At 43.8% G+C, this 21,971-nt stretch overlaps 2 protein-coding genes across 4 annotated transcripts in view; one reads left to right on the plus strand and one right to left on the minus strand.

Moving 5' to 3' along the window:
- The window catches only part of B3GAT3 (beta-1,3-glucuronyltransferase 3), a 34,526-nt gene extending 20,545 nt beyond the window's left edge, over nucleotides 1–13,981 (plus strand). Inside the window, exons 6-8 of one of the 3 annotated variants that reach the window (XR_008845379.1) lie at nucleotides 1,478–1,577; nucleotides 12,450–12,502; nucleotides 13,708–13,981. Coding sequence is in view for 2 of the 3 variants with exons in the window: in XM_056527539.1 (XP_056383514.1) it covers nucleotides 1,478–1,576 (99 nt within the window). In the remaining variant the exon portion in view is untranslated. Of the gene's footprint in view, nucleotides 1–1,477; nucleotides 1,578–12,387; nucleotides 12,418–12,449; nucleotides 12,906–13,707 lie in introns of those variants that run through there. The other 2 variants (XM_056527539.1, XM_056527540.1) reach the window with 2 other exon arrangements.
- ROM1 (retinal outer segment membrane protein 1) overlaps nucleotides 12,923–21,971 on the minus strand; it is a 28,158-nt gene continuing 19,109 nt past the window's right edge. Inside the window, exon 3 of the mRNA XM_056527537.1 lies at nucleotides 12,923–13,134. Coding sequence (XP_056383512.1) covers nucleotides 12,934–13,134 — 201 coding nt within the window. The 3' untranslated portion in view covers nucleotides 12,923–12,933. The remainder of the gene's footprint in view (nucleotides 13,135–21,971) is intronic.

A 21,971-nucleotide genomic window follows, 5' to 3' on the forward strand; every position in this document is an offset into this window, starting at 1 on the left:
GGGGCTGCGCACATTGGCCAGCTCCACTGGCCTCGCGCACGGCCCCGCCCGCCCCCTTTTACCCTGTCCCTGTGCCCACTAGTGTCACATGTGCCCCCCGCGAGCGCTACCATCACCGCTAGCGGGGTCCTTGTGCCCACTAGCGGTGTCACAAGAATGCCGAGCACGGCTCTGTTCCTTGTCCCCGTCCCTGTCAGCTGTCAAGGTACAGGAACAGATTTAAAAGCCTCTCGCGCAGCTAACGTAGTACTGCGCATGCGCAGTACTACGCAAATAGCGTAGGGCTAACGCCAGGCTCCTAGCGCTGCCTACGTTAGCACTACGCTATTTGCGTAGTGCTGCGCGCGAGGCTTTTAAATCTATTCTCGTACCCGGAGAGTCTGAGGGTACGGGAATAGATTTAAAAGCCTCGCGCACGGCTAACGTAGTACTGCGCAAATAATGTAGGGCTAACGTAGGCAGCGCTAGGAGCCTGGTGTTAGCCCTACGCTATTTGCGTAGTACTTAGCATGCGCAGTACTACGTTAGCTGCGCGCAAGGCTTTTAAATCTGTTCCCGTACGCTGACAGGGATGGGGAACAGAGCCGCGCTCGGCATTCTTGTGACACCGCTAGTGGGCACAGGGACCCCGCTAGCGGTGATGGTGGCGATCGCGCTCGCGGGAGGCATTCTTGTGACACTATGACATTAGACAATAGGGTGCCTCCAGCTGTTTCACAACTACAATTCTCAGCATGGCCTGACAGCTAATAGCAATCATGGCATGCTGGGAGTTGTAGTTGGGGAAACAGCTGGAGGCACCCTATTAGATAAATTAAAACACTCATGAATAGACGATCTGAGGGCGGAAGCAAGCGCCCAGCAAGGCATCAGTGACGTCACGCCTGCTGGGAAGCGCTGCTTCCTGCCCTGCTTTATAGAGCAGATTTAGAAGCACTAAATCTGCTCTATTAAAGCGATGAAAAAAAAAATTTGAAGCCAGCTAGGGGGTTAGGGCTAGATTACTACTAGGTAGGGACATATTCGATTATATAGTACTTGGTGGGAGCTACCCTTTAACGTAAAATCTTTCTTGGAGGATCCATTGGTGGACACAGCACCCACCCATTTTTTTATGGTGTTCCTGGTTGAGTTACCTGTCCGAGGGTGTTTTTCAGAACGCCGGGAGCTGCACATAGATCGTGGTAGTCCCAGCTGCTGGACCCCTGCGATCAGATATCTTACGATAAGATGTCAAGGGGCGGAGTACCCCTTTAATTTCAGTGGACAGGAACCTGACAAAACTGTTAGTACAGTGCATCAGATTTTTGACATGACCAATGTAGTCACCTTACTGAATCCCATGTGTATGTTCTCTGATCCCCATTATGTGTGTGGTAGCAATCTCTTTTCTTAGAGGTGTATTACTATAGATTACTGCCTATCACCTGTCACCCCTGAATTCGTCTGTATAATATATGTTTTTTTGCCCTCACAGATCTGGGTGTGGCACACAAGAACTGAGAAACCTAAACTCAAGCAAGAAGACTTACTGGAGAAGCAGGGGAAGGGATCGGACCCCCGAATTCTAGTGTAATGTAAGCACAGATATGTGACTGTCTTATACCAGATGTCAGATCCACGTGTGCAGCTGGAAGGTCCGTCCTTACCGGACTCCTACGTGATCATTTCTTTCGCATCCCCCTAATCTCCATAGTCAGAAATTATATGTGAGTGGACATTGCTGGATGTTTTCCCGTTAGAATCGCTGTGCAATTCACATTATCCTCTTGAAGATCTATACATGAACTGTAAGTAAACTAGGTGCAAGTTGACCTATAAAAGATAGAGGTCAATAATATTGAGGATAGCAAGGTAAATGCTTTTAAATATCTTATTGGAGGCGTCCAACCATTGGTACTGGCGTATATCTAAATCAATGGGCCATCATCATCACCTTAATTTGGCTTCCTGAGGAGGCCATACAGATAGCCATTAACTATAAGGCAGGGTTCACGTTAGGGAATTTCCGACCGGAATTCCACTCACGAATTTGTTGGAAATTCTGCTGCTTGAAGATAACATGCAGGTGAATGGGTATTCCGGTAACCCATTCACACAGCAGAATTTTCTGGGCGGATTGTGTTTTTTATTTTTTATTTTATTTATTTATTTTAAATGTTCAAAGTCTTATATCTTTATTAATCTGAATTTGTTAATTAAAGAGTACCTGTCACAAAATAAAACTTTTAATATAGTGTTCCTTGTGTAATTAGCAGACACTTTCCCATTCACTTACTTTTAAAATGATCAACATAAATATGTTTAAAATGTAATATAAAAAAATGGCCACTAGGTGGCTCTGTTCTGTTCCCTGCCACAATTAATACTGATAATTTGGTCTCCTCCCTGCCTGGCAGGAGTCCAATCTCAGGAAGTGTTTCTCTGCACTGAGCTTGATTGACAGCTGCACAGAAAGGGAAAGCTCCACAGATTCTCACAGAAAGTTGCACAGACTGAAACCTTAAGGAGAGCCTCACTGATAGCAACACAGACTGAAACATGCACAGAGCCTGAGGTCTTCTAGTCATCACAGCACTGCAACCATGTGAGGGCGGAAGTTGTCCCCCAGCAGGCTTCAGTGATGTCATGCCTGCTGGGAAACACCCACTTTCTCCTGCTGGGAAATTTCACTGTGTGAGCAAGAAGAAAGGTAAGATGCACAGCTTTTTAAAGCTCCGAAATTTTTTTTTTTAGGGCTGGAGGGGTGTTAGGAGTAGTTAGGAAACGTAGCCTGAGTTAGTTTAGAACAGTTTATTTGGTGACAGGTACTTTTTAAACGTTAACACATTAGTGTACTACACATTCCTATTTGTACATTTACTTTATCATCTATTCAATTACATCGAACTTTATTAATCTATCATTAACACAATATGTGATTTGATCAAAAAAAATTCCACCAGAACACTTAAACCTGCTCAATGTTCTAGTGGCACCTGCACCACAGACCTTGCCGTCTATGGAGACGGCAATGTCCTGCCGGGTCCTAGCGCCTACTGATTCTGTTGGCGGTGGCCGCACTGAATCTCCGGCCGCGGATTCTGTAGTGTGAACCCTGTCTTACAGAAAATAAAATTGCATGGCTGGAATAGAAAGCCTACAGAGGTGCAGTAGAGGCCTTGTGTACCCTTATGGCCATAATATGAAGCCATAATACGACCACTTGCGTAAGCTCTCATAGGTTTCCTTGTACTTTTAGATGGGAAAGGTCATCAAAAAAAAAAAAAAAAATATATATATATATATATATATATATATATATATATATATATATATATATAATCTCCCAATAAGCCATAGTGCTTGCGTAGGCAATAAAACAGCTGGAAGCAGACAGCTATGCATTGCCTAGTGCTGAGTTTCCTTCAGCTCAGCCCCCATGGGAGTAAATACGGCTTTATTCTGTATGTACACAGACAGTGATAGGTGGGGTTTTTGGGTATCGGACACCCACTGATCACCTATCGTGAAAACTGGCAATTAATCCCTCCATAAACCACCATATATGTACGACAGGTGTGCACCCAGGGACTATGAAACATGTGGATGGTGGTCATTTAACCCCAATTTAGCCCCAATCAATAGTATTCGCAGCATTCAAATGGCTAAACAGGTGCCTTGTCTGTAGGGCATTATTTCCCAACCAGATTGCCTCCAGCTGTTGCAAAAACTAAAACTCCCAGCATGCCCGGACAGCCTTCGGCTGTCCGGGCATGCTGGGAGTTGTAGTTTTGCAACTGCCGAACGTACACTGGTTGAGAAATACTGCTGTAGGATATCCAATTGGCATTTCTGCAATAAATGTGCAGCAATATCAAAATTTAAACTTCTCATTTATTCTATTCTGTCATAGAATGGAGGAATATGGAAAAACATGTATCCCAAAAAAATAATAATACAGACTTCACAGCTTGTAAAATCACTTATACATACTAGTAACAGCCAGTACTGCTATGGTAGAGGGACATGGTGACAACCAAAAAAAAAAAACATTCGATGGCCATCTGTACAGTACATTACTGTTCTATTCAACATAGTCACATTTAGCTCTTGAGGAAAAAAAAGGAAGCACGTACAGTATTTGGCTGCTCATTTATGGAGTTCTAGGAACTGGCGGATCTACAGTAATATTCACCAAATATAAGAGACGGCCATTAACTTGTCTAACCTTGAAAATGTTTTCCGATATTTATAATAAATATATGTTGCTGTCCCCGGTCAGGCTCTGGTTCTGAGCCCCCAACACGATATACCAAACGAATACACAGCAGCACTCCAAGCGGTGAAACAAATAAGTGGCTTTATTTTCACCAACAGGTGCGCGACGTATCGGTCACCTCACTTGACCTTTGTCAAGCAGTACAATGAACACAATAGAAGGTTTAAATAAAGTGCATAAGTGACATCATTTCCTGATATCAATTAAGTGATGTCATAATGTGATTAGTAGGAATTGACCGATTATCGGTATGGCCGATATTATCGGCCGATAATGACGATTTTGGGCATTATCGGTATCGGCAATTACCTTGCAGATAATGCCCCGCACCGCGACCGCCCCCCCCCCCCCCCCCCCCGACCCACCGCACCCCCCACCGTAGTGCTGGGCGGTATACCGGTATGGATTTTTGCCCATACCGCTATACCGGTCGGGCCTCACCCCCACCCTCCGAGTCAATAAAAAAAAATTAAACTTACCCGTAATGGGGGTGGTCCGGGCCATCCATCCTTCCTGTAGTGTCCGGCGGCATTCCGGGTGGAGGGTGAACCGGTCCGGGCTGTCCTTCTTCTCCGGGGGTCATCTTCTCCACTCCGGGCAGGCTCCGGCCTAGTACGCTGCATAGACGCCGCTACGCCGTCACATCAGGTGCGTCGCTGCGCAGCGGCATCTATGCTGCGTTACTAGGCCGGAGCCTGCCCGGACTGGAGAAGATGACCCCCGGAGAAGGACAGCCCGGACCGGTTCACCCTCCACCCGGAATGCCGCCAGACACTACAGGAAGGATGGATGGCCCGGACCACCCTGACAGGTAGGGGGAGAGAAGCGGGTGGTGGCGGCGGCGGCGGTCTATGGCACCGCAAAAGCCACTGCAGTGCATTGATTTAAAGCGCCCGCTTTAAATCAATGACCTGCAGCGGTGTCGCGGGGGGATAAATAGCCGATAACTTATACCGGAATATCGGTATAAGTTATCGGCTATCGGCCCTAACCTCCACCGATTATTGGTATCGGCCCTAAAAAAAAAAACGATATCGGTCGATCCCTAGTGATTAGCATATATAAATAAATCCTGTGGTAACCATGTGAGCACAAAATACAGTGATTGTTGAGTACAGTAATGATCATACAATCATTTATACAATATTGCGTGTAATAATATGGCAGATATAGAAGTGGTGTTGGAATACCTCGGGTCAGGAGGAGGACATTCCGGACGCCCACGTGGCCCACCGACTTCCGTACCCGTTTTGAGCAAATTTCCACTAAATATGCACTCGACCTGATCCTGTTGAACTTGGAATTCCTACACTAGGACATTACCTCCAAACTTAATGCACTCGATGACCTGCTGATCAAGACTCTTCCCTCCTCCAACTTTGAACTTTTTATGGAACAAAAAACAAACAAAAAAAGCTTTCTTACTAAACTACAATCAGAACAAGAGGACACTAAACGGCAAAAATGGGCCAGGGATCAAAATGATGACACCTCTGACAAGGTGTACAACTGGGACATTCATCTCTCCAGCTCCCGCAGATTGAGGAAACCCCGCAATTGTTCTCCAGTACAACACCAAACACCGACCAATACCACTCCAGCTCAAGATTCTGCGGTCCCCTTTTTTTAGGGGCAACTATGAGGGACCCCACAGACCAACAAGACGTGGTGGCCGGCAACACCACTGGCCCTATAAAAACAAGGGGCAAACGAGTTGCCAACAAGGGGTGCCAGCCCAAACTAACCTTCAAGAAGCATTAGACCTTGCACAATCCGTGGTAAATATCTCCTACGGTTAATTTGTCTAATTCACAGTTACAATTATTGTCTAAAGGTCTTAATTTCTGCCCTGTAGGCAGAATTGACTGGTTCCAGCTGGAGCTCGATCTCCTTCAGTTCTTCAGAAAACCCAGTCTGGTTTTCTGCAGATACAGAGGGTGCTGGAGGTCGTGTGGCAGCTGTTCTTTGTGTGGATCAGAACAGTGGTTTTCGGTTACGTGATCTTGACAATAAAACCGCCAGTGATATATATTTTTATTTTTTATTTTAACCTCCTCTCAATTCTCCTAGCATTGATACATTCTGCTCACTGGTCAAAAAAGATGTAGAGATCATGTCACGTAATAATGATATGCTGATTCACCCGAATATGACTCCTGACCAAATTGTTAGTCTTAATGACCTTGTCCATGACCACAATTTGGTAATTAAACCGGCCAATAAAGGAGGGGCCATTGTGGTCATGTTCAGTTCTAAATATCTTAAATAAGCCGAACGGCAATTAAATGATGGTGTAACCTACCGTAAAGCAGCTGTGGACCCCAGGTGGAAATTTGAGCAGGAAATCATAGCCATACTTAAAGATGCATTTGGTCAGGGCTTGGTCGATTAAACCACTACTTGATTTTCTTCACTTTTCACATCCCATCACCCCGGTACTCTATTACCCAAAACACTAGTAGACCCTCCTGGACGTCCTATAGTCTCAGAACAGGATTCTACTACAAACCATATCTCTATTTCTTGATAAAATCCTTAGATCTTATCTATACAAAATCAAATCCTACCTGCGAGATACAGCTGATTTCTTGAACAAAATAAAAAATGTATTTATTTCTAGTGGGACCATCATTGCATCACTTGAAATTGTCAATCTGTATACTTATTCCTCATTCAGTAGGCATTTCTGCAGTTAGAACTGCTACTGAAATATTTTTTATTCAAATACATGTTGATTTTTTTTTTTTTTTTTTTTAAATCTCTCTACTTACTATTGTCCTTTAGGAGAAATGATTTCACCTTCAATGATGAATTTTACATTTAACAAGTTGGCACAGCAATGGGCACCAATGTGGCGCCAACTTATGCTAACCTCTTTGTGGCGAATTTGGAGGAGAACCTCATCTATGTAACACACCACTTCAGCCATGTGCTGGGATGGTGGCGTTACATTGATGACATTTTCCTGGTTTGGGCGGGCACTCCGTCCCAATTACAGGACTTTCATTTGTACCTAATTTCTATCAATGACCACATTAAATTCACATTAATATCCTCTACTGTTGAAGTACAGTTTCTTGACACACTAGTGCAAATTCATGAACCAGGTCTTACCACCTGTTCCTTTTTTTTTTTGTTTTTTTTTTTGTCAAACCTACAGGCTGTAATTCAATCCGTAGATTTGACAGTATCCACTGTTCGATCTTTTCCACTCAGCCAGATGATCCGAGCCAAGCGGATCATCATCACTGAAACACAGCTTGAACCTGCCCTCGACAAAATGACAGACAACTTCATCAAACTTGGGTACCCCAAAAAATTGATGATTGGGGTAAAACCAAAGTTATGCATCTTAACAGAGACTCACTACTGGTGGGCAGTGGAAAGGATTCCGCTTCCTCCAGGATTGCTTTTGTCTCCTTCTTTTCAGGGATATCACATAAAATTGCGGGTACCATTAGAAAATATTGGGCCATTCTTGCCAAGGAATATCCCAATATTATGGAATTCAAACAACCCCCTCTTATGTCCTATAGAAGACCTAGGAACCTTAGCGACCACCTGGTGAAAGCTGATGTGTCTCTAAATAAAAGCCCACAAAAATTTCTGTCCGTGGAAAGTGTAGGATCCTTCCCGGTCCTGCATAAATTGCAAATATATAAGTAAAGGATATTCCTTCCGGCATCCAACCACAGGGAAGCAATTCAAAATAACCCATTATCTTACTTGTACTAGTGACTATGTAATTTATGTTCTGTGGTGCCCGTGTAACTTACTATATGTGGGTGAAACGACTTACGACTTCAAAACTCTCATCAATCACCACAGATATACCATCAGAAAACGAAGATTGGACCTGCCAGTCCCTAAGCATTTTGTTGAGGTTGGACATGTGGAACGTAACTTGACATTCATGCTCGTTGACCGTGTGCCCCCCTCCCCCTTAAAAGAGGTGGAGATAGAGTCAGTTTATTGTAGATTGGGAGTGTAGGATGGACGCATCACCTGCGGAGTATTGAATTTTGAATGGTGTATTTCTTGTTCTATCTATGCTGTTGTTATTCCGGCGGATAGTGACGTCAACCGCTACAAAGATGTATTTACTTTTTGTACTATTCATCACCTCTTTTTGGTCTCTGTTGACAGTACAGCCCTAATTAGGGGCCAGTGTCCGTGTATTGCTGACCGTCTCCCGTTATGGGGGGAGGGACGGCATTGCCCGTGATGTCTCTGCTGCGCTCTTTGAGGAAATCTGAGATTGCGGGCAGAGTCTGACTCACAGTGCCCGCTAGGGGTGTCCTGTCAGGTTGTAGGCTGCTTTAAACATTGTATCATGTGTTGGCACCTCCTACGTTATGTGCTTGCATACCTACTTACTTTTACCACAGTACATGTGCCGAGATTGTGCCCGCACATTTGCCAATACTTTCAATGGGGCCTTTCCTCTGAGTAGGAATCGTGCACATGCACTGACATTCTCTAGTGCGCGACGTCACTTCTGCACGAGACCGGAAGTACACGAGATCGGCCTCCGGCGTCTTTGCCGACATCCTGATGTTTACAGCATGCAGCTTTCTTTGCATTTACTCCACGTGGGCGACCGGAACGTCCTCCTCCTGACCCGATGTATTCCAACACCTCTTCTATGTCTGCCACTCTACTTCACTTGATCACTGTATTTTGTGCTCACCTGGTTACCACAGTATTTATTTATATATGCTAATCAAATTATGAGGTCACTTAATTGATATCAGGATATCGGGTCACTTATGCACCTTATTTAAACCTTGTATTGTGTTCATTGTACTGCTTGACAAAGGTCACGCGAGGTGACCGAAACATCGCGCACCTGTTGATGAAAATACAGCCACTTATTCGATTCACCGCTTGGAGTGCTACCGCATATTCATTTTGGTGTGTGTGTGTGTATATGTATATATATATATATATATATATATATATATATATATATATATATATATAATATTGTATAAATATAAACAGATTGGCTGACTTATTTGATTCATTGAATCTTACTGTCATTCGCATATATTTTCCTGTATCCCTTGCTGTTTTCTGTTTTTACACATTAGTCATGTATATGTATAGGGTTGTTTTTGTTTTTCTTTGGGGGGGGGGGGGTGTTATCAGATGGTATAGACTTTATTGTTTTTCAAACATTCTCTTCCATTCTTGTCCTGTTGCCAGCAATGTGACGTCCTGTGCCTTGTTCCTATAAAACCGAACTTTTCTGATGTGCAGAAGAAAATAAGTGTTGTGGATGTGTTATTTTTATCTTTGCAAAAGAGATATAAGCTCATATTGTTAAAAAAAAAAAAGTCTGTTCCCATATAGATTCCCTGTCAGGTGCCATGATCTACATAAAGAGATGTATTCACACGTACAATATCCTGTGCATATGTGATCTGCAGGATTTGATGCGGTGTTCAGTCATTTAGTTTACATTAAAATCTGCAGCTTCAACTCCTGCACATCAAATATGCACAGGATATTGTACGTGTGAATAGACCCTTAGGGTCTGTTCACACGGCAGAATTTCCGCATTCGGATTCCGTCTCAAATAAAAGCCTGGTAGACTTCAATGGGATTCTGCATTACCATTCACGCTTCTGAATTTCTGCATGCGGATTCAGCACAAGCCAGAAACCATCCAAATGAATACGGAAGCGGAAGTCGTGCGGATGTGAGGAAATTCTGCTGTCTGAATAGACCCTTAAAGGGGTACTGCGCCCCTGGCATCTTATCCCCCTATCCAAAGGATAGGGGATAAGATGTTAGATCGCCGCGGTCCCGCTGCTCGGCACGCCGCTATCATTACTGCGCAGAGCGAGATCGCTCTGTGCGTAATGACGGGCGATACAGGGGCCGGAGCAGCGTGACGTCATGGCTCCGCCCCTCGTGACATCACGGCCCGTCCCCTTAATGCAAGTCTATAGGAGGGGGCGTGATGACCGCCACGCCCCTTCCCATAGACTTGTATTGACGGGGGCGGGCCGTGATGTCACGAGGGGCGGAGCCGTGACGTAACGATGCTCCGGCCCCTGTATTGCCCGTCATTACGTGCAGAGCGATCTCGCTCTGCGCAGTAATGATAGCGGGGTGCTGCAGCAGCGATCCCCGGGGTCCCCAGCAGCGGGACCCCAGCGATCTGACATCTTATCCCCTATCCTTTGGATAGGGGATAAGATGTCTAGGGGCGGAGTACCCCTTTAAGGGGTTAAAAGCATTAATATAAAAAAAGTTTTTAAGTCCTGCCCAGGCTGCCAGCAATTAAAAAATAAACAAGTAAAAAAAAAAAAAAACCTCTATAACAGTGGTCTTCAACCTGCGGACCTCCAGATGTTGCAAAACTGCAACTCCCAGCATGTCCGGACAGCCTTCGGCTGTCCGGCCATGCTGGGAGTTGTAGTTTTGCAACAGCTGGAGGCACACCAGTTTGGGAAACACTTCCCTAACGCCCCTTTCACACTACAGGTATCATCCTGTAAAAACCTCCGTCATTACTCCTGGCAAAAAGTCCTGAAAACGGCCGTCAAAAAATCCCATTCATGTCAATGATATTTTTTGACCATCCTTTTGCATCAGGTACGTCCGTTTTTACTAATGTCCGTTATTTTTGCTGGCACAAAAGACGGTGCATGCACTCATTTTTGGTCCGGCAAAAATAATGAGGAAAAGACGGCCGTTAAAATTTAACATTGAAGTCTATGGGAAATGGATGTTCAAAAAACAAAAAAAAAACATCCGTTATCCTTCGGCTGTCCGGGCATGCTGGGAGTTGTAGTTTTGCAACAGCTGGAGGCCTACTGGTTTAGGAAACACTAGGATAGTGTCTACTTTCCCATTTTAAAGATTGACTGAGAGGGATCATTGAGGGGCAAAGTTATCTTCAGTTCTGTCCACCAATAAAGGGTACTCCGGTAGAAAACCTTTTTGTATTTATTTTTTTTATTTTTTATTTTTAAATCAACTGGTGCCAGAAAGTTTAGATTTGTAAATTACTTCTATTAAAAAATCTTTACCCTTCCAGTACTTTTTAGCAGCTGTATTCTACAGAAGAAATTATTTTTTTTCTTTTTGAATTTCTTTTTTTTGTCTTGTCCACAGTGCTCTCTGCTGACTTCTGCCTGTATCAGGAACTGTCCAGAGCAGGAGAAAATCCCCATAGCCAACCTATGCTACTCTGGACAGTTCCTGACATGGACAGAGGTGTTGGCAGAGAGCACAGTGGACAAGACAAAAAAGGAATTTAAAAAAGAAAAGAATTTCCTCTGTAGCATACAGCTGCTAATATGTACTGGAAGGATAAGGTTTTTTTAATAGAAGTAATTTACAAATCTGTTTAGCTTTCTGGCATCAGTTGATTAAAAAAAAAAAAAAAAAAAAAAAAAAAAGTTTTCCACCGGAGTACCCCTTTTCAAGGGGTTATCCAGGAAAAAACTTTTTTATATATCAACTGGGTCCAGAAAGTTAAACAGATTTGTAAATTACTTCTATTAAAAAAATCTTAATCCTTTCAGTACTTATGAGCTTCGGAAGTTAAGGTTGTTCTTTTCTAAGTGCTCTCTGATGACACCTGTCTCGGGAAACGCCCAGTTTAGAAGCAAATCCCCATAGCAAACCTCTTCTAAACTGGGCGGTTCCCGAGACATGTGTCATCAGAGAGCACTTAGACAGAAAAGAACAACCTTAACTTCAGAAGCTCATAAGTACTGAAAGGATTAAGATTTTTAAATAGAAGTAATTTACAAATCTGTTTAACTTTCTGGAGCCAGTTGATATATATAAAAAAGTTTTTTTTCTGGAATACCCCTTTTAAGCCTGTGTGGTAGATATTTAGCGGGTGCGATTTGACCGTAAGGCAGCGTACAGTTGTCTTCCTGAACCAAACCATGTTAGGAGAAAGCCCTCTTTTTATTTAGCACCAAAATGAGGACATCTGTTGTGCATGCATTATTAATGTTATCGAGTATATTGTTCCTCCATGCTCCTTTTTTTTGTATAAACGTTTCTTTATAATTTATTCAGAATCTTTTATGATTTTATGTGATGTGTTTTTTTTTGTTTAATAGTTTTTTTGTTTGTTTTTTCTATTCCACATCTAGGTGGGATTTAGCAAATAAAGATGTTACAACGTATCTTCTCATGGATTTTTATTTATTTCCAGCACGCAGGCTCTACGGATCATGTACGCTGCAGATTTACTTCGAGCTTTTTAAGGTCAGGTTCACACATTACATTTTGCCTGGTTTACAGTTTTTATAGACTACACGAATGGATCCTATAGAGGGGAGAAGGAAACCTTTATCGCTCTTTCCTTTCTGGGATCTATTTCTGCCGATACTTGTCATGTCCGGAATATTTTGTCGCCCCCATTTGTGGTCGTCACAACCCCCCTTCACCCTGCACCGCACAAGACACTGTATTGCAGCCTTTTATTTTGGTCTCTGCTGAATTTACATATTGGCAGCTACAACCGGGTGGGTGCCCCCCTCCAACAATTTCCTTATAGCCATAGGCCACATCATATGCCATACATAAGGGAAAGGACCTTTGGGTCTTCTGTACATAGGGTAAGTAATAATATAAGCAGCCTCGGGTTATCTCTACAGTCTATACAATCTCGGCCCCTGTCTACACCTCCATCCCATTTAGCTGGCTCCAGCCTCTCCGCCACCTGCCTCCCCAGTACTGGACTTGAACAGGGCCTTCGTTTTCTCCAGACCACTATTGATGGTTTCCCCTACACCTTTCTCCAGAAGAAATCCTTCAGAATCAGTCTGCAAATCCTCCACACCGGTAATCTTATCCATGGACGTCTGGAGGAGACGCAAGCTGACCAGCACCGAGGCCTAAAATGAGAGATGATACAAGGACATGTTTAACAAGATCAAAATTATTCAAAAATATTCAATGTACAACCTGGGTAGCATACAGTTACATATTGGTGATTGTAACAATAGGTCGGCATTTCGCTATACTTCCAGGACACGTAGCTTGCACATTCGTGCTTTATGCAGTCCTATCCAGCATTTGCCCTAGTACCTACCTTAATTTTATAATTCTAAGGCTTAAAGGGTTTATCCTATATAAGGTGATTTTAGTACATACCTGTTAGACAGTACTGGACATGCTTAAGAAGGGTCTGTGCTTATCTTCAAGCTAAATGTCTGTGTTGTAAGTCCACTATAATACTGTGGCTTTCTTTTTGTGAAATGGCAATTTCCTGTTGGCGTTCCCTCCCTCCAACTACAAGTCCCAGGATCCCTTTGTAAGTGTGAGGTCACTTTTCTTCCTCCCACACATCAGCCATCCCACCCACTGAAGCACACCTGAGCTGCCTTCCATGCTGTGCTGTAAATAATAGACCAGTGTTTTCTAACCAGGGTGCCTCCAGCTGTTACAAAACTAAAATGTTTTTGCAGAATGATCTCCCTTCCACTCAGCAGTCCAACTACCCATTGAAGCAGACAGGCTCCTTTGAACACCTGACTAGCGATGTAATGTTTCGGGCCGCACTGCAACCTGGGAAAACCTGAGACAACACTCATTTTGTATACTGTTAAAAATAAACATCGGGGCAAAGATCACATCGTTGTGAAAACAGGTACAGACACTATATTATGAACTACACTAACGGTGCAGCCCCTGCAGCATAGTCAAATAAAAAATATTCCTGGAATACCCCTTTAAGAAAGATCCAAATTGTAGGAGCATAACGTTGCACTAGCTAGATGTGTAAATCAAGACAGGTATTTGATTGATTAACATTCCTTGAAATTTCGCTTTCTTGTACCTATTTTCCTAATAAATCTAAATTGTTGGGACTTGTACTAATGCATATGTATGAGAACGGACAAATAGAGAAATTCTCCTATCATTCAGTAGATCGGAACAGCACGTACTCACAATACAGCTTTATGAAAATATGTGCAGTCTGGATGTGTGCCCTGCATTGTTATACAGGAAAAGTAGAGCTGATGCCCAGTGGGTGAAGTCTCCAGGTCACCGGCAGGCTAAGCAGCCTACGATTTATTAATAATCCCTTGCTAGATTAAAGAAACACTCCTAGCATAACAGATCTACTGTGCAGGGCATGAGGAGCAGAACCCACCAATGAGAGAAGCCCTGTGTCATGCTCCCACCCCTCAGGACCTGCACTAGCCATAAGACAAAGGGATTGCTCAGAATAACAAAAACGAGGCTGCTTATTTTCAGAAATAGCGCCACACCTGTCCATAGGTGGTGTCTGGTGTTGCAGCTCAGCTCCATTGAAGTGATTGGCGCTGAGATGCAATTCCACACACACATCCTGTGGACAAGTGTAGCACTGTTTTAGGAAGAAAGCAGACAAGTTTTTGTAATCCTGGACTACCCCTTTAAAGGGAACCTGACATCAGATTTTGCCATACATAGCGCGTGGCAATGCGTTATAGATGGTAAAATTATCTTCTTTACCATCCCCGGGAGACGGTCCTGCTGGAAGGAATGTTGAGGATATGATGTTTGTTAGTCTTCCCCGCCGACCCCGTAAGTGGTCCACTGGATGGGGGGCTATACTTACCTGGTCCCGCTGCTTCGGCTGTAATCACGCTCCCTCAACATGATTGACGGCCCGCAGCATAGCTATGCTGATTAGGGAACAGAGCTGTGTCGAGGGCTGGCAATCACGCTGAAGAGGCTTTTTTGTAGCCGAAGCAGGGGGACCAGGTGAGTATAGCTCCTGCCCAGGGAATTACTTTCCAACTTCATATCTTCACCATCCTTGCAGACAGGAACATCCTCTAGGGATGGTGAGTAGAAGATTTTACCATAAACGACATGTTGCTGCACTATATGTATGGTAAAATCTGAAGACTGGTTCCCTACAGAAAGAAATGTATAACATTTGGACAAAGTGACCCACATCACATGGTCGGATTGCTGCCAAGGTCTAAGGAAATCGTATAATAGCTGCCTGTCACAGTGCATAAAGTGTAGTGGCAATTGCAACTTCCACCGTCTATAGCATGCAATTATAATAATCATTTTTTGTTTATATAGCGCACACAGAGTCCGAAGCTGTACACTTAAATTGGTCTCTGTCCTCATTGGGGCTCTCAATCTAAATTCACCTGTCCTGGCAATCACGAGGGGGGGGCAGCGGTTGGACCCCCAGCGATCAGCTGTTTATCCCCTATACTGTGGATAAGGGATACGTTCATTTTCGCCTTTAAAGTATTCCTTTAAAGGAAAACGGTCACATGTTCACTCCTGCACTAACCACAGGTACTGACGGATAGTGCGGGGGACGCTGATTCATATGACACCTACCTTGCCTGGGTCCGTCCGGCCGTTCGCCCGCAATCTTAGTTTTTCTATATATGCAAATGTGCCTGTAACTGGCACGGGCGGGGTTTTCAGGAGGTTAGTGGCACTGTGACGTCACCACCGAGCGCTTATGAATATTCATCCCCCCTCCATCCGGCTCTCCCTCTCCCCGCCGCTCCTAACTGGTCTTCACTGTGTATGTGCCGCTTCCTGACATGTGCAGTGAAGACCAATGAGGAGCGTTGGGGAGAGGGAGAGCCGGAGGGAGGGGGGATGAATATTCATAAGTGGGCGGCGCTGACATCACAGTGACACTAGGCTCCTGAAAACCCCGCCTGTGCCAGTTACAGCCACATTGCATATATATAGACAAACTAAGATTACGGCCGGACGATTCCGGCAAGTTAGGGATCATATGTCAGTACCTGTGTTTAGTGCGGGAGTGAAGATGTGACCGTTTTCCTTTAAAGAGGTACTTCAGTGGAAAACTAGTTTGTTTAATTTTTTTAAATCAACTGGTGCCAGAAAGTTAAACAGTTAAATTACTTCTATTACAAAATCTTAACCCTTCCAGTACTTATCAGCTGCTGTATGCTTCACAGGAAGTTCTTTTCTTTTTTTTTAAGTTAATTTTCTGTCTGACCATAGTGCTCTCTGCTGACACCTCTGTCCATGTCAGGAACTATAGGTTTGCTATGGGGATTTGCTCCTACTCTGGACAGTTCCTGACATGGACAGAGGTGTCAGCAGAGAGCACTGTGGTCAGACAGAAAATAAATTCAAAAAGAAAAGAACTTCCTCTGGAGCATACAGCAGCTGATAAGTAGTGGAAGGATTGAGATAATTGAATAGAAGTGATTTACAAATCTAACGGCAAGGAAGTTGTCATCTCACTGAGGGCGCGGTGCACGGTCCAACTCTCGTCAAGCAGAAGAAGGAAAAGTGGAATGGCCGGCACACTTAAGGGTACGTTCACACGCTCTTAGTTTTTGCGGGTTTTCTGCTGCGTATTTGAAAGGGGCGGGCTCTTCTGGGCTGTCCATATCAGATTTTCCGTGGCGGAATTTACACTGAGGAAAATCTGCCGCAGTCCCTACTGACTTCAATGGGGCTTGCGGCAGATTTTCCGCAGCGTAAATTCCTCCGTGGAAAATCTGCTGCAGATAGCCGAGAAGAGCCCGCCCCCTTTCAAACTTTCAAAAACCCGCAAAAACAAAGAGAGCGTGTGAACGCACCCTAAAACTCCAAGTTTATTGCAGGTTCAAAATCGTCAGGAACAAGGTGAACAAACAGTCAGTATGCACGGTTTTAACCGTGCATACTGACTGTTTGTTCACCTTGTTCCTGACTATTTTAAAGCTGCAATAAACTTGGAGTTTTAAGCGTGCCGGCCGTTCCACTTTTCCTTCTTCTAATTTACAAATCTGTTTAACTTTCTGTTCCCAGTTGATTTTAAAAAATAAAATAAATAAAATAAAAAAAAATGTTTTCACCGGAGTACCCCTTTAAGTGCCAAGTACTTCATTTTATCAATAACAAAAAAATGTCCCAGGAAACCCCTTTATTAAAACCTTCTCCGCTCTGATTTACACAGCAGTATATCTGATACGCTTTGTTTTGCAGTGTTATATATTTTTTTTTTCTCTTCTTTAAACAGATAAATAGATTTTTCGGACAAAGTCCTAAATAAGCAGGATGTGGTTTCTGTAGACGTTACAGATGAGGGGGAGAGATTGCTCAATCCGAGTAAACGCTCTACTAACCCTGCCAAATCTGATCTGAGTGATGCGGATGCCTCCTTTATACCGGATCATTGACACGTTCGGTAACTCCGGGAATCAATATCTTATGCTGCTCAAAAGCTGAAAAAGTCCTGTTCACAGAGGTGCGGGAAGTTGACATATAGGGAGTTGTTTGGCAGGAACCTCGCCCCAGACAGCTGGTGATCATTTATGGCTTCCCCTCCCCGTGTAACAAAGCGGTGGTTCTACGCCGGTGTTTCCCCACTTTCCGGCTGTCCTGGCATGCTGGGAGTTGTAGTTTTGCAACAGCTGGAGGCACCCTGGTTGGGAAACACTGCTCTACACTTTTAAGCTGGGTTCACTCACAGTACTTTGGTCAGTGTTTTTAAGCCAAAACCCACTGTAATGAAAAGATTTGCATAGTTTTCTGCGTTTTGGACCCACTCCTGGTTTTGGCTAAAAATACTGAACAAAATACTGTGTGTGAACCCAGCCTTAAAGGGAACCTCACACCCGATTTTACTCTATTTAACTAATAACAATAAGGTATACAGAATAAAAGGGGTACTCCACTGGAAAACTTTTTTTATTTTTTTAAATCAACTTCCTGTAAATTACTTCAATTAAAAAATCCTAATCCTTCCCGTACTTATCAGCTGCTGTATACTACGGAGGAAGTGGTGTAGTTCTTTCCAGCACTGACCACAGTGCTCTCTGCTGACACCTCTGTCCATGTCAGAAACTGTCCAGTGCAGGAGCGGTTTGCTATGGGGATTTGCTCCTACACTGCACAGTTCTTGACATGGACAGATATGGCAGCAGAGAGCACTGTGGTTTGACTGGAAAAATTTACACTTCCTCTGGAGCATACAACTCTATAAAAACTTCCTCTGGAGCATACAACTTCTGATAAGTACTGGAAGGATTAAGATTTTTATATAGAAGTAATTTACAAATCTGTTTAACTTTCTGGCACCAGTTGATTTGTTTCTGGCATTTATTTCCTTTCTGTCTGACCACAGTGCTCTCTGCTGAAACCTCTGTCTATTTAAGGAACTGTCCAGAGTAGGACCAAACCCTTATAGCAAACCTATCCTGCTCTGGACAGTTCCTGAAATGGACAGAGGTGTCAGCAGAGAGCACTGTGGTCAGACAGAAAGAACATTCAAGAAGAAAAGAACTTCCTGTGGAGCATACAGCAGCTGATAAGTACTGAAAGAAGTAAGATTTTTAAATAGAAGTAATTTACAAATCTGTTTAACTTTCTGGCTCCAGTTGATTTAAAAAAAAAAATGTTTTCCAGCGGAGTACCCCTTTTAAATAAGTTTGCTTGCCCTATCCTGATATCCTCCTAAACGTCAGTGATTGTTAAAAAAAAAAGTAATTATAACAACATACCCACGCTGTATGGTAATGAAGCCCAAGTAGTCACTCGGGCGTGGGGCATCCTGGGGTAGTCACAGTGCTCCTGGCTGAAGTCACTCCTACTAATGCGTGATTGACAGTCCAGGCACAGTCAATGGTATTCCCGAGAATGTATTATATTTATATTCGACTGGTACCAGAAAGTTATACAGATTTGGAAATTACTTCTATATAAAAATCTTAATCCTTCCAGTACTTATCAGCTGCTGTATGCTCCACAGGAAGTTGTGTAGTTCTTTCCAGTCTGACCACCGTCCTCTCTGCTGACACCTCTGTCCATGTCAGGAACTGTCCAGTGCAGGAGAGGTTTGCTATGGGGATTTGCTCCTACTCTAGACAGTTCCTGACATGGACAGAGATGGCAGCAGAGAGTACTGTGGTCAGACTGGAAAGAACTACACAACTTCCTCTGGAGCATGCAGCAGCGGATAAGTACTGGAAGGATTAAGATTTTTATAGAGAAGTAATTTACAAATCTGTTTAACTTTCTGGCACGAGTTGATTTGCAAACAATCCATCTCCATCCGGAGTACTGGTTTAGGGAAGGTGCAAATGGGAGCGCATCCACAGCGTATTTGACCCTGCGGATGCGCAGCTGGCAGCCATGGCAGAGCGTGCCCCCCCTACTGCTGCCGTCGTAGCTTTGTTTTTCCGCGCGTATCTGCGGATGTCCCGACGGCAGTCGCTAGAAGAGATGCAGAGCTACAGCAGCAGGGGGATTGCTCTGCCGTGGCTCTGTGACTGCCGACAGGGCATCCGCAGCATCAAAAACTCTGCGGATGCGCTCCCGTGTGACCCTACCCTATAGGGCAGTGGTCTTCAACCTGCGGACCTCCAGATGTTGCAAAACTACAACTCCCAGCATGCACGGACAGCCGTTGGCTGTCCGTGCATGCTGGGAGTTGTAGTTTTGCAACATCTGGAGGTCCGCAGGTTGAAGACCACTGCTATAGGGGTTATCCAGGATAAAAAGGAAAAAAAAATTATTTCACAATTAGCATCAATGGAGGTTACACTGCAGTTCTGTATACCACCTGGGCCTGACTGTATTGATGTCTATGCAGTCACTTTCGGTTTGCTTCTTTGTTAATCAGGGACAAAATATATCTATTTATCACGAACTTTTTAGTGTAAGGATTATATAATATATCCCAAGGTTATATTACCTTGGATACCATAAGGGGCTAGGGTCACACATTGTGGATTGTCTGCAGAGAATTTTGGTGCAAGACTTAGGGCAGGTTCACACTGTAAATCTCTGGGCTGAGATTCCGAGTGAAATCAGTCACCGTACCGGCATTACCGTCCCCATAGACGGCAATGTCAGCATCAGAGATTCCGCCTGAAGAATGAACAAGTTAATTCTTTTGGCAGTAGAATTTTAGCGTCGAAACGTCCGCAGCTGAAATTCCGTAGTGTACACTGGGCAGCGGGGGATTCTGCTGGCCTGGAATTTCCGAACGAAATTTCCAAGCGGAATTCCGGTCAGAAATTCCTTAGCGTGAACCAGGCCTTACAGTAGCAAGAAGGGGGATTCGATTTCCACTATCTAATCAACATGTGAAGGCCGAAAAATCTGCAGGAGATATCAATCTGTGGATTTTTAAAGGAGAAATGCGGCGCAAAACTTTTAAGTTTCCCCGTGCCTGGGCTGCATAAATTAAAGGGGTATTCCAGGAAAAAAAACTTATTTTATTTATTTTTATCAACTGGATCCAGAAAGTTAAACAGATTTGTAAATTACTTCTATTAAAAAATCTTAATCCTTTCAATAATTATCAGCTGCTGAAGTTGAGTTGTTGTTGTTTTCTGTCTGGCAACAGTGCTCTCTGCTGACATCTCTGCTTGTCTCGGGAACTGCACAGAGTAGAAGAGGTTTGCTATGGGGATTTGCTTCTAAACTGGGCGGTTCCCGAGACACGTGTCATCAGAGAGCACTTAGACAGAAAAGGACAACTCAACTTCATCAGCTCATAAGTACTGAAAGGATTAAGATTTTTTAATAGAAGTAATATACAAATCAGTTTAACTTTTTGGAGCCAGTTGATATCTATAAAAAAAAAAGTTTTTTTCCTGGATAACCCCCTTTAAAAAAACAAACTTTAACTCACCTTCCTACGTTTCCCCATTGCACCGGAATCGGCGTCCCGTTCCTCCGGCGCTGCTTGGCTCCCTACTTCTTAACCTCAAAGCGTCAAACTGCAGCCATTGTATCGCCAACTGCAGTGATGTCCTGCCTCGGCCGGTGATAGGCTGAGCGCACTGTCATGTAAGGAGCCCGGGCAGCAGGGAAAAACGCGGGGCCCGAGCTCCTTACATGACCGTGTGCTCAGCAGATCAACGGCCAAGACGGAACATTGCTGCTGCCGGTGATACGCTGACCGCAGTGTGACGTTCCGAGCCTAAGAACATGGAGCTGAGCAGCGCTGGAGGAACTGGACACCGATACCGGAGCAACGGGGGAACGTAGGAAGGTGAGTTAAAGATTGTTTGTTTAGTTTTTTGCAGCCCGAGCACAGGGAAACTTAAAGGGGTACTCCGGTGAAAACCTTTTTTCTTTTAAATCAACTGGTGGCAGAAAGTTAAACATATTTGTAAATTACTTCTATTAAAAAATCTTAATCCTTCCTGTACTTGTTAGTTGCTGAATACTACAGAGGAAATTCTTTTCTTTTTGGAATGCTCTCTGATGACATCACGACCACAGTTCTCTCTGCTGACGTTATTATAATAATGATGCTTTATTTATTGTTGTCCTTAGTGGGATTTGAACCCAAGTCCCCAGCACTGCAAGGCAGCAGTGCTAACCACTGAGCCACCATGCTGCCCTTAGCATACATCTGCTATGCACGGTTGCTAAAATGGACAGAGATGTCAGCAGAGAGCACTGTGCTCGTGATGTCATCAGAGTTCCAAAAAGAAAGGTATTTCCTCTGTAGCATTCAGCTGCTAATAAGTCCTGGAAGGATTAAGATTTTTTAATAGAAGTAATTTACAAATATCTTTTACTTTCTGCCACCAGTTGATTTAAAAGAAAAAAAGGTTTTCACCGGAGTACCCCTTTAAAAGTTTTGCGCCGCATTTCTTCTTTAATCAGCAACATGTCAATTGTTGGGTTGCAGATTTTTTTCCATTGACTTCTGTAAAGTGGTCTAAAACCACAGGTGTTGTGGATTCTGCCGTGGATATGTTGTGGATCAGCAGCACAATCC

The sequence above is a fragment of the Hyla sarda genome, chromosome 6, assembly GCF_029499605.1.
Source record: "Hyla sarda isolate aHylSar1 chromosome 6, aHylSar1.hap1, whole genome shotgun sequence".
Taxonomy (NCBI): Eukaryota; Metazoa; Chordata; class Amphibia; order Anura; family Hylidae; genus Hyla; species Hyla sarda.